The 15,463-nt window shown below is 42.3% G+C and overlaps 1 protein-coding gene across 1 annotated transcript; it reads left to right on the top strand.

Annotated features, from left to right (window-relative positions):
* Positions 1-1,568: 1,568 nt before the first annotated feature.
* LOC102433634 (60S ribosomal protein L30-like) lies at positions 1,569-2,030 on the top strand. Its single transcript, XM_006084267.3, has one exon. The coding sequence runs from the start codon at positions 1,633-1,635 to the stop codon at positions 1,975-1,977; it is 345 nt and encodes a 114-aa protein (XP_006084329.1). The 5' UTR covers positions 1,569-1,632; the 3' UTR covers positions 1,978-2,030.
* The last annotated feature ends 13,433 nt before the right edge of the window (positions 2,031-15,463 follow it).

Here is a 15,463-nt window from a genome sequence, read left to right as displayed (position 1 = left end):
GCTTTGTAGTGGTTCTGGATTATGGTTGTTCTGTATTTTAGTTGTAATTGTGATGTGGTTGTGGGAGGCAGCGAGTACAGGCATTTGACTATGATGCCATCTTGGTTCTCCTGCCCCCTGGGCAAATACTTTTTCACAAAGGAGCCAAAAAGAAACAAAACAAAACAAACAAACAAACAAAAACCTGAAGAAAAGAAAGCCTCTTCAATAAATGGTGCTGGAAAATTGGAAAGCCACATGCAAAAGAATGAAACTAGACTGCTATTTGTCACTATATGAAAAAATTAACTTAAAATGGATCAAGACCAAAATGTTAGACCTGAAACAATAAATTACATAGAAGAAAACATAGGTACTGAACTTATGGAGCTTAGTCTTAGAGAGAATTTTATGAATTTGACCTTAAAGGTAAGGGAAGTAAAAATAAATAAATGGAACTGTATGAAACTAAAAAGTTTCTGCACAGCAAAAGAAATCATCAATAAAACAAAAAGGCAAACAACTGAATGGGAGAAGATATTTGGAAACAACACCTCCAACAAGGGGTTAATATTCAAAATATATAAAGAACTCCTACAACTCAACAACAAAAAAATCAAACAATCCAATTTAAAAATGGGCAGAGAAACTGAACAGACATTTCTCCCAAGAAGACATACAGTGGCCAACAGAGCATATGAAAAGATGCTTAACTTCACTAGCTATTAGGAAAATATAAATCAAAACTATAATGAGATACCACCTCACACCTGTTAGAGTGGCTATTATCAAGAAGACAAGTAATAAGTGTTGGAGAGGTTGTGGAGAAAAAGGAACCCTCATTCACTGTTGGTAGGAATTTGGTACAGCCACTATGGAAACCAGTATGGAGGTTCCTCAACAAATTAAGAATAGAATTATCATATGACCCATCACCCCTCTTCTCGGTATCTACCTGAAATATTTGAAAACATTTATTCACAAAGACATATGTACCCCTATGTTCATTGCAGTATTATTCACAGGGGCCAAGACATGGAAACAGTGGAAATGTCCTTTGATTGATGACTGGATAAAGAAGATGTGGTACATGTGTACAATGGAATATTACTCAACCATAAGAAAAGATAAAATACTGCCATTTGTGGCAATGTGAATGGAAGTTAAGAATATTATGCTAAGTGAAATAAGTCAGACAGAAAAAGGTCAAGAACCATATGATTTCACTCATCTATATAATAAAAGCCTAAGCGACCATTATGGTGGAATGACCAGAACGACCAGTTGCTATGATGCACACTGACCACTAGGGGGCAGATGCTCAACACATGACCTGCTCCCTGGTGGTCAGTACGCTCCCACAGGGCTCATGGCTGGCAAGCGCAGTGGCGGTGACGGGAGCCTCTCCCACCTTTGTGGCAGCGCTAAGGAGCAGTGAGCCGAGTGATAAGGAGCAGCGAGCAGGAATCCCCCAAGGGGTCCTGGACTGCAAGAGGGCGCAGGCTGGGCTAGGGACCACCCCCCTCCAGTGCATGAATTTTGTGCACCGGGCCTCTAGTATGTGGGATATAAAACTGATAGCAGCTTTCTCGCTCCCCGGCCATCTTGGCGGCTGCATCTGGTTGGGGGCCGTCCCGCACTTGAGGCAGGAAGATGGTGGCCGCAAAGAAGACAAAAAAGTCGTTGGAGTCAATTAACTCCAGGCTCCAGCTGGTGATGAAAAGTGGGAAGTACTTGCTGGGGTACAAGCAGACACTGAAGATGATCCGACAAGGCAAAGCGAAGCTGGTCATCCTCGCCAACAACTGCCCGGCCTTGAGGATATCTGAAATAGAGTACTATGCCATGTTGGCCAAGACTGGTGTCCATCACTACAGTGGCAATAATATTGAATTGGGCACAGCGTGTGGAAAATACTATAGGGTATGCACACTGGCTATCATTGACCCAGGTGATTCTGATATTAGAAGCATGCCAGAACAGACTGGTGAAAAGTAAATCATGGGAAATTTTTCTTTAATAAAATTGGCCAGAGCTTGGTTTAAAAAAAACAAAAACAAAACTGATAGCAACAAATGAACAAACAAGATAAACAAACAAAAACTCATAGACACAGACAGCAGTATGGTGATTACCAAAGGGAAAGTAAAGTGGGGCAAGGTAATGAGGGAAAAGGGGATCAAATAATATGGTGACAAGAAGGAGATTTGACTTTGGGTGGTAAACACAATGCAATATACAGATGATGTATTATAGAATTATACACTTGAAACCTATATAATTTTATTAATGTAACCCCAATAAATTTAAAAATTAATTAAAAAAGAAAAAAAAAACAAGGTATTCCTCCCTTGGGTGGGAGCTTTACCTAAATGACTAATAATTAAAACTCTTTTTAGTTGTAACAAAAACTGCTCAAACTGACTTAGAAAGGGAATATGTTGGTTAATATAGCTGAAAAGTTCAGGAGAATTGCTTCAGGCACAGCTGGGTTTTGAGCTGAAATGACTTCACTGGGACTCAAGTTCTTCCAATTCTTGGCTCTGCTTTCCTTATTGTGGTTTCATTCTGAAGCAGGTTATTTCCATGTGCTGGTCCTTTGCAGTTCAGTTCTAGATTTACATTCTAACAGCTTAAACTACCACAGCAGCTTTACTCTCCATATGGTTATAGCCAACATCCAGTCCAGGCATATCTTAAACCTGAACTGATTGTGACTGGGAGGATGGACTATATAGAATATATGTTTGAGCAGACTTAGGCCGAGTGTCTGCTTTGGAACTAGGACTGGAAGAGGAGCAGCCTACTTGAAGTACTTGCACTGATAATGGGATTGGGGGAATGCATTCCAGACAGGCAAATAAAAACGAAATGCTCATGACAGTCAACTATTTGGCTGCTGAACATCATGCATACCCTAATTTCCCCATTTAACATAATGCCATTCATATGAATAAAAAAAAAACTCTTGTCTCTAAGGGACAAAGACTCAGATTGTCATTTAGTGACTTTATTCAGCTCAAGGTTTATAGTATCTAGGTGTCATGCATTTCTGTTGTTTGGACTTAGAGATATTTCCCTATGATTTTGACCATCCTAACACATCTGTTGCACAATTATGAAAGGAGTCTTACCATCATTAAAAACTACCATTTTCAAAGGAGAAGAAAGGGAGACAATATATAATGGCTACTGGTCTGTGGCATAGATAACATCCCCAAAGAACAGAAATAGCAGAACTCCTTGTCCTAACAGTGGCATAAGTTTCTTGGTAACTAGTCTGTTTGTTATGGGTTCTACTACTGGTATATGAAAATCTTTCCCTTCTCCATTGCCCTGTGTGGCCACAGCTGAGGTGTTTATTAGGGAAGATTCTTTTGTTTTTTGCTTTAGCAGCCAAATTCCTTTGGGGAAGGTTTTGGGGGACTTGAGTATTAGTTTTTAAATTTATTTTTATATATATTTTTATTGATTTCAGAGAGGAAGGGAGAGTGAGAGAGAGATAGAAACATTAATGATGAGAGAGAATCATTGATCAGCTGCCTCCTGCATGCCCCCTACTGGGAATCAAGCCCGCAACCCAGGCACGTGCCCTTGAACGGAATCGATCCTAGGACCCTTCAGTCTGCAGGCCGATCGATGCCCTAGCCAAACTAGCTAGGGCTTGAGTGTTAATTTTTTAAGAGGTCGAGTAATCATAAGGCTCTGTTTGTCAGGTCTGGAGTTTCTAAGGCAATACAACTCACTTATAATATTAGTACTTTTTTTCCCTATTTATATTCCCCAAGCTTTTGACCAAAATCAGTTATTTTTCTCCTCTATCTGAGAAACAAACTCTGCCATGGTTCTGAGGTAGGGAGACAAAGCTAATCAAACTGTTCTTTTCTGGCTATATTCCAATGACAATCAAACAATTGTCCCTTTTGTTAGGTAGGGAATGAATAAATAACAGGAAGTGACTGGGAGTGTTCTGTGGGTATCAGTATCCTGGCTTTGTTAGCATTCACTTAGCTTGGAATACAGAATGTGGACATTTCTAATCCTAAAAGGTGAGGACTGACTCTCAGCCATCTTGGATTACTCACCATAGGCAAAGCTGTATTTTCTATATTTTCTGTTTTTAGGCAAGCTAGCTTCAAACAAAACTTGCTTTTTTGTTGTTAGACCTTAGCAAAAAGTAACAGTCCAACATAATAAAATTTATATCAAGTCCTGTAAACATATTTTCTATTTAGTGTTTAAACATTCAGCTTTGTTTGTTGATACATGGAGAGTGCTAAGATCAAATAGACAGCAATTAAAGTGGTTGCTTTCCTACCAAAAAGCAAAAATTGATGATCATTCCAATCTGGGGAATGGGGAAATCCTTACTGCTTTGCACCTTATCTCAATTAGCCAATTCCACATTATAGGGTCTGTTATTTTAAATACAATATTCCTGATACTATTTGAAGCAATTATGTCTCCATCATAAGATTCAAAACTCCAACTCAAATTATATTATACAAAAAAGATAATCTATTGACTCATACATGAAAAGTTCAGGGATGGCACTTGTCTTAGTCTGCTAGGGCTGCCATAACAAAATACCGTACAAAGGTTGGCTTAAAAAATAGAAATTTATTTCTCATAGCTCTGGATCAGCGGTTCTCAACCTGTGGGTCGCGACCCCTTTGGCAGTCGAACGACCCTTTCACAGGGGTCGCCTAAGGCCATCCTGCATATCAGATATTTACATTACGATTCATAACAGTAGCAACATTACAGTTATGAAGTAGCAACGAAAATAATTTTATGGTTGGGCCACAACATGAGGAACTGTATTTAAAGGGCCAGAATGTTGAGAACCACTGCTCTGGAGGTTGGAAATCTAAGATCAAGGTTTTGGCAGGTTTAGTTTCTCCTGAGGCCTCTCTCCCTGGCTTACAGATGGTCGTTTTCTCGCTGTCCTCACATGGCCTTTTCTCTGGGTACACACACCCCTGGTTTCTCTTCCACTTAATAAAAGAACACCAGTCATACTGGATTAGGGTCCATCCTTATGACCTCAGCTACCCTTAATTACCTCTTTAAAGGCCCTATCTCCAAATACAGTCACAGTGGGGATTAAGGCTTCAACATGAATTTTGGAGATACATGATTTAGTCTGTGACTACTATTTTCACATGCATTTGGATTGAGGGCCAAAATGAGGTCCTTAGGATTCTCTGTCCAATTCTTATTTTTGCTTTCTTCTCTGCTGGTTTTGTTCAAGAAGGCCTGCATTTGCTGGCTTTTTGACAGCTCTAGGTTATGTCCTTATGATGTAATAACTCCAGTGGGTATCTTTTTCTCAATGATAACAGCAAAAAATTTTGTGGTTTCCTCCTATTGGCCTGGAGTGGGTCATGTGCATTCCTTGGAACAATCACTAGAGCCAGGGCAATAGGATATGTTGATTGTCCAATCCTGGGTCCTATGACCATAATTGGACTCCGGATGGGGTGAAGTGACCCAACTTTAACCACAGGAACTCAGAGTGAGGAAGAAGGTGTTTTTCCAAATGAAAATCAAGAGACTGGGAACAGATGATGGCAGGCAAAATCCAACAAATATTACTCCATAACATCTAAATTTTCTTCTAATGCCAATATGCTATAACAGTACTGAATCACTATTTTGAACCATGCTGATCTATTATTTTATAGGACAATGCTGGTATTATTTATAAAATTCAGAATTATTTCCATAATCATTGGAAGAGTAAAGGAAACATGCAATTAATTTTGAAGTTAGCTGTGCACCAAAGGGTCTGGGTTCAATTCCCAGTCAATGGCACATACCTGGGTTGTAGGTTTGATCTCCAGCCCCGGTTGGAATAAACCAGCCCTGGTGTGAGAGGCAACCAATCAATGTGTCTCTCTCACATAGATCATCGATGTTTCTCTCTCTCACTCCCCTCCCTCTCCTTCACTTCCACTCTCTCTAAAAATCAATGGGAAAAATATCCTCTATCCTCGAGTGAGGATTAACAAAACAAAACAAAAAAAAGAAAAAGAAAGAAAAAAAACAATATGCTGTTGCTATTTTCTATATTCAGAGATAGTCTGTTGACAGTTATTTCTCTGTTTTTCTGAAAAATCTCTTTGCTCATTTGTATAGGTAAATGTTAATCTTTTCCGTTTTCAGCTTTAGCTTCGGGTTACAAATTCTGTGGATATTTGCTATTCCACCTTTGTTTTGTAAAACTATTCCATATCACATGATGCTTTTGTCTGCCTGCTGTTCATAGAATTATCAATATTTATCAAAATCCCATTAGTATATAGTTACTCTTTTTACCACTTACGTTGTTCCTCTGGTAAGCTATTAGGTAGAAGTAGAATGATTCTGAGGTACACAGGTTATATGGAAGGTTCCATGTTTGAGCAAAGGTTTATAAATGTAGGTTGCTTCACTTCTTGTCCTCTGTGTGACTATTAGTTTCATGCAATATCTCCTTTTCTTAAATTGTAAATTTAATCTCTAATCTTATCCTTCACTTATGTGTCATCAGTGCCTTTCTATTCTCTACATGACCAAGGATAAGAGGTATGTCTCTTGAGCAAAATGTACTCTGCTAAGAGCTGTATCCCTAAATAAATTTTAGGAAAATAATGAACATTATTTGGAGGATTATTTTTTTTCCTATTTTCTTTGTTTGTCTATACTGACTGGTTAGCTTCAACCAGGCAGAGATGAAATTTGGCCTAACACCTTAAATAATTCTTTGTCTAGAATAATCTGTGAACAGAAACAATGGGCAGTATACTGTTAGCCCTGTTTTTTTTTTTTTTTAATCTTCACTCGATATTTTTCCATTGATTTTTAGAGAGAGTGGAAGGGAGAGGGAAAGACAGAAAGAAATATCAATTTGAGAGAAACACATCAATCATTTGCCTCCTGCACGTGCCCCGACCAGGGCCCAGGCTGGGAAGGAAGGAGTCTGCAACCGAGGTACATGCCTTTGACTGTAATCGAACCCAGGACTTTTCAGTCTGCAGGCCGATGCTCTGTTTGTTAAGCCAAGCTGGCTAGGGCCCGTTAGCACTGTTTATTCTGGGGATTAAAAATAGTGATTAGGGTGACTTGGAAAATTAGTGGTATGTTTTACATTAAAAACTAAACTTCCAGATTAAAGTATCCTATCTAATAGAAGACAAATAGGGTAATTAACCGTACCTCCGATACGCTTCCCATTGGCTAATCAGGACGATATGCAAATTAACTGCCAACAAAGATGGTGGCTAATTTGCATACTGCAGGCAGGGCGGGACAGCGCCATCCCGCCTGCCCCGCTGCCATCCAGGCCTGCCAGCTGCGACCCGGGCGGCAGGCGGACCGTATGGGACCCGACCCAGGGCTGGTGGGCGGGACCACAGCAATCCGCCACCGGCCACGCCCACAAATGGCCCTCCCACACCGATCCGCCACCGGCCACGCCCACAAACGGCCCTCCCCGGGATCCCAGGCTGGCAGGTGCTAATGCACCAATCTGCCAACATGCACACCCAGGCCGCCTTTGCCCTGTGCAAACTATGCAGCTGGGAGAGCGGAGTGGGGCTGCTGGGAGCAGGGCGGGAACTGCCCAGGGTTTGCGTCAGGCAGCCGAGAGTGGAGTGCAAACTATCCTGATGGGTAGCTGCTTGCTCATTCACTTACTTGCTCATTCACTTACTTGCTCATTCACTTACTTGCTCATTCATTCACTCATTCACTCGCTCATTCATTCACTTATTCACTCACTCAGCAAACCCTCTCAGGTCCCTGGCACCAGGCCAGGCACTGAAGTTGAAGCAGGATTAAGACAGAGCTATGTCCTCAAGATGTTAGTAATTCAGTATGCAGCCAGGAGAGGGGTGCCAGGCCGCTGGGAGCAGGGCGGGAACTTTCCCGGGGTGGACTTTAGGCAGCCGGGAGTGGGGCGGGAACTTCTGCCGCGTTGCCATGGCAACACGTAGCTGCTTGCTCATTCACTTACTCGCTCATTCATTCACTCATTCAGTCACTCTGCAAACCCTCTCAAGTCCCTGGCACCAGGCCAGGCACTGAAGGTGAAGCAGGATAAGACAGAGCTATGTCCTCAAGATGTTAGTAATTCAGTAGGGCGAAGCAGGCACATGAACGAGGCAGTTGTATGCACAGATGTAGTGTACTGGGTTCGGTGTGGGCTGTAACTAACGCCGACTTTGTTCTCTTGATAAAATGGGGCCTCGGGAGCCAGGCCGCCCCAAGCCTGTAGGCCTCTGCCTGTGCAAGGAGTGGCCGGGGTCTCGGAACAAGACAGAGGGTGCAGGTTGGGCTGAGGGGTCTGGCCCCACCCCTCACCCTCACCCCCGAGTGCACACATTTTTGTGCACCGGGCTACTAGTCCTATATAATAAAAGCCTAATTAATATGCTAAGTGTCTGGTTGTCCGGTCGTCCGTTCAACCAATCAAAGTGTAATATGCTAATGATATGCTAAGGCCACTCAACCGCTCGCTAGGACATGCACTGACCACCAGGGGGAAGATGCTCTGACTGATAGGTGAGCTTGCTGCTGGGGTCCAGCTGATCAGGACTGAGGCCCTCCTGCAGTCCCTCCCCGGCTGGCCAACCTCCCGCGTCCCTCCCCGGCCCCTATTCGTGCATTGGACCTCTAGTAATTTATATTTACAAATGTATACAAATTTTAAGTATATGGAACAATCATTTTATGAATTTTGGCATGGAGAACACACTCCTCTGGCCACCACCACTCAGGAAAAAGGACAACAGTACCCTAAGCTCCTCTTGTGCCCCTTCTAATCACTACTGCCTCTCCCCAAAGGTAAACAACTATCCTGACTATTAACAGGTATAGATTAATTTGTCTGTGGGAACTTTTTGTGGATTTTATTTCTAGTATGTTATTTTTTTTAGTCAATATTCTATTTGTGAGAATAGATGTATTTTTGTTATAAGCACTCACATACTCCTTGGTGTATAGTTTTGTATTGTATCCACAACTTATTTTTTTTTATTGTTTCAGGTCTTTATTTTTTATAAACTGTGCTCCTAGGAACAGTTTTTCATAATTTTATTTTATAAATTTTTATACTAATTCATTTTTAACTGCAAACATGACTTAGTTAAAACAAAATAAAACAAACAATAGTTGATGAGAATAGCTCTGTATCCTTTACAATTCTTAACCTTTTAGCTACCCATTCTTCATATACTTTTCCAGTTTCTCTTTTTCTTTAAAATGTGTTTAAAGTTTAAGGTCAAACCTTAACCTCTGCTGCTTTTCCTTTTCTACACTAGCTTCTTTATAGAATGATTTGCTATAAGGGCTTCTTATGTTTCTTCTAGATAGAAGATTTAAATCTCTGTCTCTTCCCCCATTCCACTTTAGCACTCATTATTAGCCAACCTTTAAGAGCTACATTTCATTTTAGTCCTCTTCTTCTTTTCTTTAAAAAAGAAAAAGGTTTTTAATTGATTTTTTAGAGGAAGAGGAAGGGAGAGGGAAAGAGAGAAAGAAGCATTAATGTGACATTGATTGGCTGCCTTCTGCGTGCCCCCTACTGGGGATTGAGCCTGAAACCAGGCATGTACCCTGACTGGGAATCCAACAGGCAACCAGTGGGTGTGTGGGACAACTCCCATCCTACTGAGCAACACTGGCTAGGGCTTCTTTTCTTTCTTTTACACTGTTTTAGCACTAACCCTAAGTCTTTATTATCTGGCTTAATTGTGAAAGAAAAAAAATTTTTTTATGCGCGTCCCTGTCCATATAAACAGTTTTAGTTACCAAAAATCAACATGTTCACCTTATTCTGGCAGCTTAATCTTATGGGATCCCACAAAATAACACTGCTGTCACCAGGCACCTTTCCAGAACTGAAGTGGCTATGGGCAAAGCCATGGGACCCCTGTATAATCCCATTGGCATGAATCCAGGAACTCCTTTAGATATCTGGGCAACCCAACTTAGGGGTGGGGAAAGGGGGGGGACATGCCAGGTAGGGTGTTGGAGAGTGTCCTGAAGAGAAGAAATTGGCATGGAACACTGTTACCTTGGATGGTCCCAGGCATTGGGTGGGACTTGGAAAACTTTGAGAAGTCACTCCAAACATGGGTGGCAGTGAAGGGAGGCCCTGAGGCTTAGGATGTAGGGAAGGAGCTCTACTTGCCTGGGTGGAAGGGTGATACTGGTTTTACTATTATATACAGGGTAAAGTCCAACCCTCTTTGTTTAATGTTTTAATTACTCCACAGTCTGGCATAGTTCTCTAACAGGTGTGGAAGAAGGACCTTGATTCAGTGTACACGGGAGCCAGTTCTGACTGGTTCCCAAGAGCCAGTTTGTGGGTGTTTCTTCCCAATTCCATGTTCAGTGGTTATATTGATAACTTGAAATTTGCCATGGTGGCTTATCAGATCATGTTTTTTTGTTTTGTTTTGCTTGTTTTTGAGAACCAATTAAACAAATAGGCATATATCACTGCTTAGATTACTGTTGAAAGGATGTCTTCTTACTATAATGAAAGGTATGTTTTGATAGACCCCCCCCAAGAAGAGATGTTTTCAAAGTATATCCTGAATAGACTATTTTTAGAGCTGAGGAATTTGAAGAAAGAGGAAGGATATTTGCAAGAAACAGACAAAATTCTAGGAAGGTAGGTTTATATAGTTATATTTAATTTAACTAAGGCAGACAGAAAAGTTGGGAATCTCTCTAATTATTTTTATGAATCTGGCTGATTTTAATACCAATACCTGACACGGATATTACAAATAACAAAATTAGAGACTATTATCAGTAGTACAGATGCAAAAATACTATTAAAAGTAATCAAGAAATATGTTCTATTAATAATAAAGAATACCCAATTAGGATTTATTGTAGGAATGCAAGGATAGTTCAACATCAGTGACACTATCAATATAATTAACTAGAGGTCTGGTGCACGAATTTGTGCACCAGTGGGGTCCCTCGGCTTGGCCTCTGGGATTGGGCTGAAACTGGTTCTCCAACATCCCCTGAGGGGTCCCGGATTGCAAGAGGGCGCAGGCCAGGCCGAGGGACCATGCTGGTGCACGATTGGGGCCGGGGAGAGATGTGGGAGATTGGCCAGCCAGGGAGGGACAGCCGGAGGGCTCCAGGGCATGTCCAACTCATCTTGCTCAGTCCTGATCAACCAGACCCCAGCAGCAAGCTAACCTACAGGTCGGAGCATCTGCCCCCTGGTGGTCAGTGCACATAATAGCTACTGGTCAACTTGTCGACTGTCTGCCCCCTGGTGGTCAGTGCACATCATAGCGAGTGGTTGAGCGGCCTTAGTATATCATTAGTATATTACACTTTGATTGGTTGAACGGACAACGAGATGACTGGACACTTAGCATATTAGGCTTTTATTATATAGGATTAGTGGCCCGGTGTGCAAAATTCGTGCATGGGTGTGTGTGTGTGTGTCCCTCAGCCAAGCCTGCACCCTCTCACAATCCAGGACTGCTGGCTCCCGAACGCTTGCCTGCCTGCCTGCCTGCCTGATCACCCCCTAACTACTCCCCTGGCAGCCTGATCAATGCCTATCTGCTCCCCTGGCAGCCTGATCGCCCCCAACTGCCCTCCCCTGCAGGCCTTGTCCCCACCAACTGCCCTCCCCTGCAGGCCTGGTCCCCCACAACTGCCCTCCCCTGCTGGCCTGATCACCCACAACTGCCCTACCCTGCAGGCCATCTTGTGTCCACATGGGGGCAGCCATCTTGTGTGTTGGAGCGATGGTCAATTTGCATACTGGTCACGACTAATTAGCATATCTGGTCATGACTAATTAGCATATCTGGGCTAATTAGCATATCCCTCTCTTATTATATAAGATTATATTAAGTTTTAAGAAATTGTATCTTATCAATAGATTTTGAAGAGACAATTGGTAAATTGCAGTAGTCATTTCTAATAAAACTCTGAATTGATGTATTTGATTATAATAGAATTAAAATTTTTCTTCATCAAAGTGAAACTGGACACAGTGGGTCCAAGGCCTCCTGTCACTACTTGAGCCAAATTAAGCAGAGGCAAGGTTGAATCATATATGAGCATTTATTCCAATAATGCTGGAAGTATGGGGAGAGCAGTTGGTCACCCTGGGAATTCTGCGCCGATCCCTCTTGCAAGTTGGTTGATTTTTTGCGCATTAAGGGAGAAGATAGCTATGTGCAGCTGCAAATTGCAAGTGTAACATGGAAAGGGGAGGGGAGGGTCTGCAGTCCGACTTTCAGGAGCTTAAAGTCCCATAACAAGGTGGCTAATCTTCAATGATGTTATAAATAGCTCAGCCTGTTCCTGGGACCGGAGAATGATCAGCCTTCCTGAGGCAAACTCCCGGAGGGATCAGGATTCCAGCACAGCAACCAAATCAAAGCATGTCCTGTTCTGGGTCTGTTCTCAAATGTTTTTTTTCTTTTTCTGAGTAATGGATTCATTTAGGCATCTTATCTTTTTACAGCCTTGTTTCATCCTCCAGTTTCCCAGCATCTGTAAGAAAACGTCTTATCTAAAGTTAGTAAGGCGAATAATTATTAAACAACTGTGGCTCTATTCTTATTGTGTGCCCTCCACACTGACAAAAGGATACCACATTGAAAGTGAAAATATAATCTACAGACTGGGAGAAAAAGTTTGCAATATGAGAAAGGATTCTTATTTAAAAGATTTAAAGAACTTCTACAAATCAGTCTGTAAAAGGTAAAAAACTTGAAAGAAAAACTGAAAACAGATTTGAACAGATAATTCACTGAATACAAAGATATTCAGTCTCACTGTAAATAAGTTACATGCAAATTAAAACAAGATGAAATATCATTACATATCCATCAGATTAGCTAAATTTCTGAAGCATGGTAATTCTAAGTGTTGACAAATATGTAGAACTGGAATCTTGTAGACTGCTGGTAGGAGTATAAATTGGTATTATCACGTTGGAGAGCAATTTTGCAGCATCAGTTGAAGCTGAAAATATGCATACTATATTGGACACAAACCTTGTGCAGTCCCTCAGATTCCTGGGACCACATCCTTCTTTCTAAAGGCATTGCTACCACCTTGGCCAGCGTTTCTTGGTTGAACATCATTCCATGCACCAAGAGACCCCTGGTTCAATTCCCAGTCAGAGCACATGCACAGCTTGCAGGCTTGGTCACCAATAGGGGATGTGCAGGAAGCAGCCAATTGATGTTTCTCTCTATCTCTCTCTCTCCCTACCTCTCACTCTAAAAATAATAATAATAAAAACATATTAGCCCTGGCCGGTTTGGCTCAGTGGATAGAGCATCGGCTTGTGGACCAAAGAGTCCTGGGTTTGATTCCGGTCAAGGGCACATACCTTCGTTGCAGGCTCCTCCCTGGCCTGGGCCCTGGTCGAGGCTCGTGCAGGAGGCAACCAATCAATGTGTTTCTCTCACATCGATGTTTCTCTCTGTCTCTTCCTCTCTCCTCCACTCTCTCTAAAAAAGTCAATGGAAAATATCCTCAGGTGAGGATTTAAAAATATATATATTAAAGGCACTGCCATCTTCTAATTTCACTGATACTGCTGCTTTTACTGGTGACCTAGCCAGTCTCCCCAAGCTGGCTCGAGTCTGAGTCAAAAGCCCAGATAACTGCTTGTGCTAAGCCCACTTCACGGTGAGTGTCTTCCACGTCCAGTCCTGGGTATAATATTACACGTGAGTTATAGGATTTGGCCTCTGAGTCACTTCCGAGAAACCAGATGCTGCAACCCTGAAATTCAGGGATAGGAAAAATAGCCCCTTGTGGGGTAAACCTTGACCTAAGGGGAGAGGGAGAAGGGGAGAGAGATGGGCAGATAAATCTCCTGTCTCTTTTTCCTTTTCTTTTTTGTTTCTCCTCTGCCTTTTTCATTCTATAAATTATGCTGTGATGTGCTTTGTCCTTCAGACATTCTGGAAAAATGTTTGAGATGAGATGGTGTGGAGATATTGATAGAGGTGAAAGAGGATAGAAGGAAGGGGAGCCAAACTCAGAAGGAAAAATATATCTGCCCTTTGAAAAAAGGTCTAAAGGTTGGATCTGGGTATTTTGTTAAAGCTCTTGTTAAAGAACAAAAATTCAACCAAGTAAATTTGAAGATCTGATTGGCTTTATAGAATGATTCATGAACTGGACAGCATCCCTTTGTTGTAGGTGGTGGGAAAGGCACCAGGTGGGGTCAGACCAAACCTGGGTTCAGCAGCCTCAGTACTTGAGTTCTGGCTAGGAAAGAATTCAGAGACAAGACTGAAACTATAAGAGAACATTTATTTGGAAAACCACAGAGGTAGAAGTAATTCATAGAAGAAATGGGCTTAGGAAACAAGTTGTAGAGGTAAAGGAAGGGCCCTTGGAGCTTGGGAGTGAGGAAGGTGATGGTAAGGTACCTGGGGGAATGGGGAGAGGGAAAGGAAAGGGAAAGGGAAAGGGAAAGGCTCTGGATGCTCCTGGGAGAGAGAGCTCAGTGGATCCTCGGCCTAAGGGTTTCAAGGGTGGATCTTCTGGGGAAGATCTTAATAGAATATTCAGCAGCTTTCCATGTGTATCCTTTCCAGAGTTGTGATCTCCACTGATTGATTGGTGTGCGTCAGGGCAGGGTCATTATTCAATGAAGCTGGTCCTAAGGTCAGTCATGGGGATTTGCTGCTTTTCTGGGCCCGGTGCTGAAGTACAACTGAGGTCTAAATGTTATTTTTGGGAAAGAAAGGTCAAGGGGTCCAAACTGCATGACCAGTGATATGCTACAGGAGGAAGGGTCACTCTGGGGGCGAGGTCCCATCCTACAATTGTCCTTTGCTAGGCACCCAGGGCTTTCCACCCTGATGACCTTCTGTACCTGGTCCATTGTCCTTGCTCTGCTCATGTCTGTCTAACTGCCTACCACACCATCCAGTATACAAAAGGGAGTTCCAGGGAGCTGTTCAAAATGGAAGGCTTTTATAGGCAGACACAGGGTTGGGGTGGGGGTGGGGCAAGAAAGTTAAAGGAGTGGATTATTTCAGGCAAGGTCACCTTCCCTTGGAGGAAGGCAATGGGGGTTTATCATGTGGATTACCTCACTAGTACTGACCAGGAGATTCTAGACTGATTAGTTTAAATTCCACTCTTGGGAGAGGCTGAAACTGCAATTAGGTTATGTAGTAAGTCTTGGTAGGGCTTACCACAAGTTACGCCATTTTGGGCCTGTGGTTTCATTTAAGAAAAAATTTGTTGATTGATTTTTAGAGAGAAAAGGGGGAAGAAGGAGGGGGGGAGGGAGGGAGGGAGGGGGGGGGAGAGAGAGAGAGAGAGAGAGAGAGAGAGAGAGAGAGAGAGAGAGACATTGATTTGTTGTTCCACTTATTTTTGCATTCTTTGGTTGCTTCTTGTACGTGCCCCGGCCAGGGATTGAACCCTCAACCTTGGTGTATCAGGAGGATACTCTAACCAACTCAGCTACTTG

Source organism: Myotis lucifugus, unplaced genomic scaffold, assembly GCF_000147115.1.
Source record: "Myotis lucifugus unplaced genomic scaffold, Myoluc2.0 scaffold_10, whole genome shotgun sequence".
NCBI lineage: Eukaryota > Metazoa > Chordata > Mammalia > Chiroptera > Vespertilionidae > Myotis > Myotis lucifugus.
The sequence above is the reverse complement of the archived record's forward strand: the minus strand, read 5'-3'. Positions and strand labels throughout refer to the sequence as shown.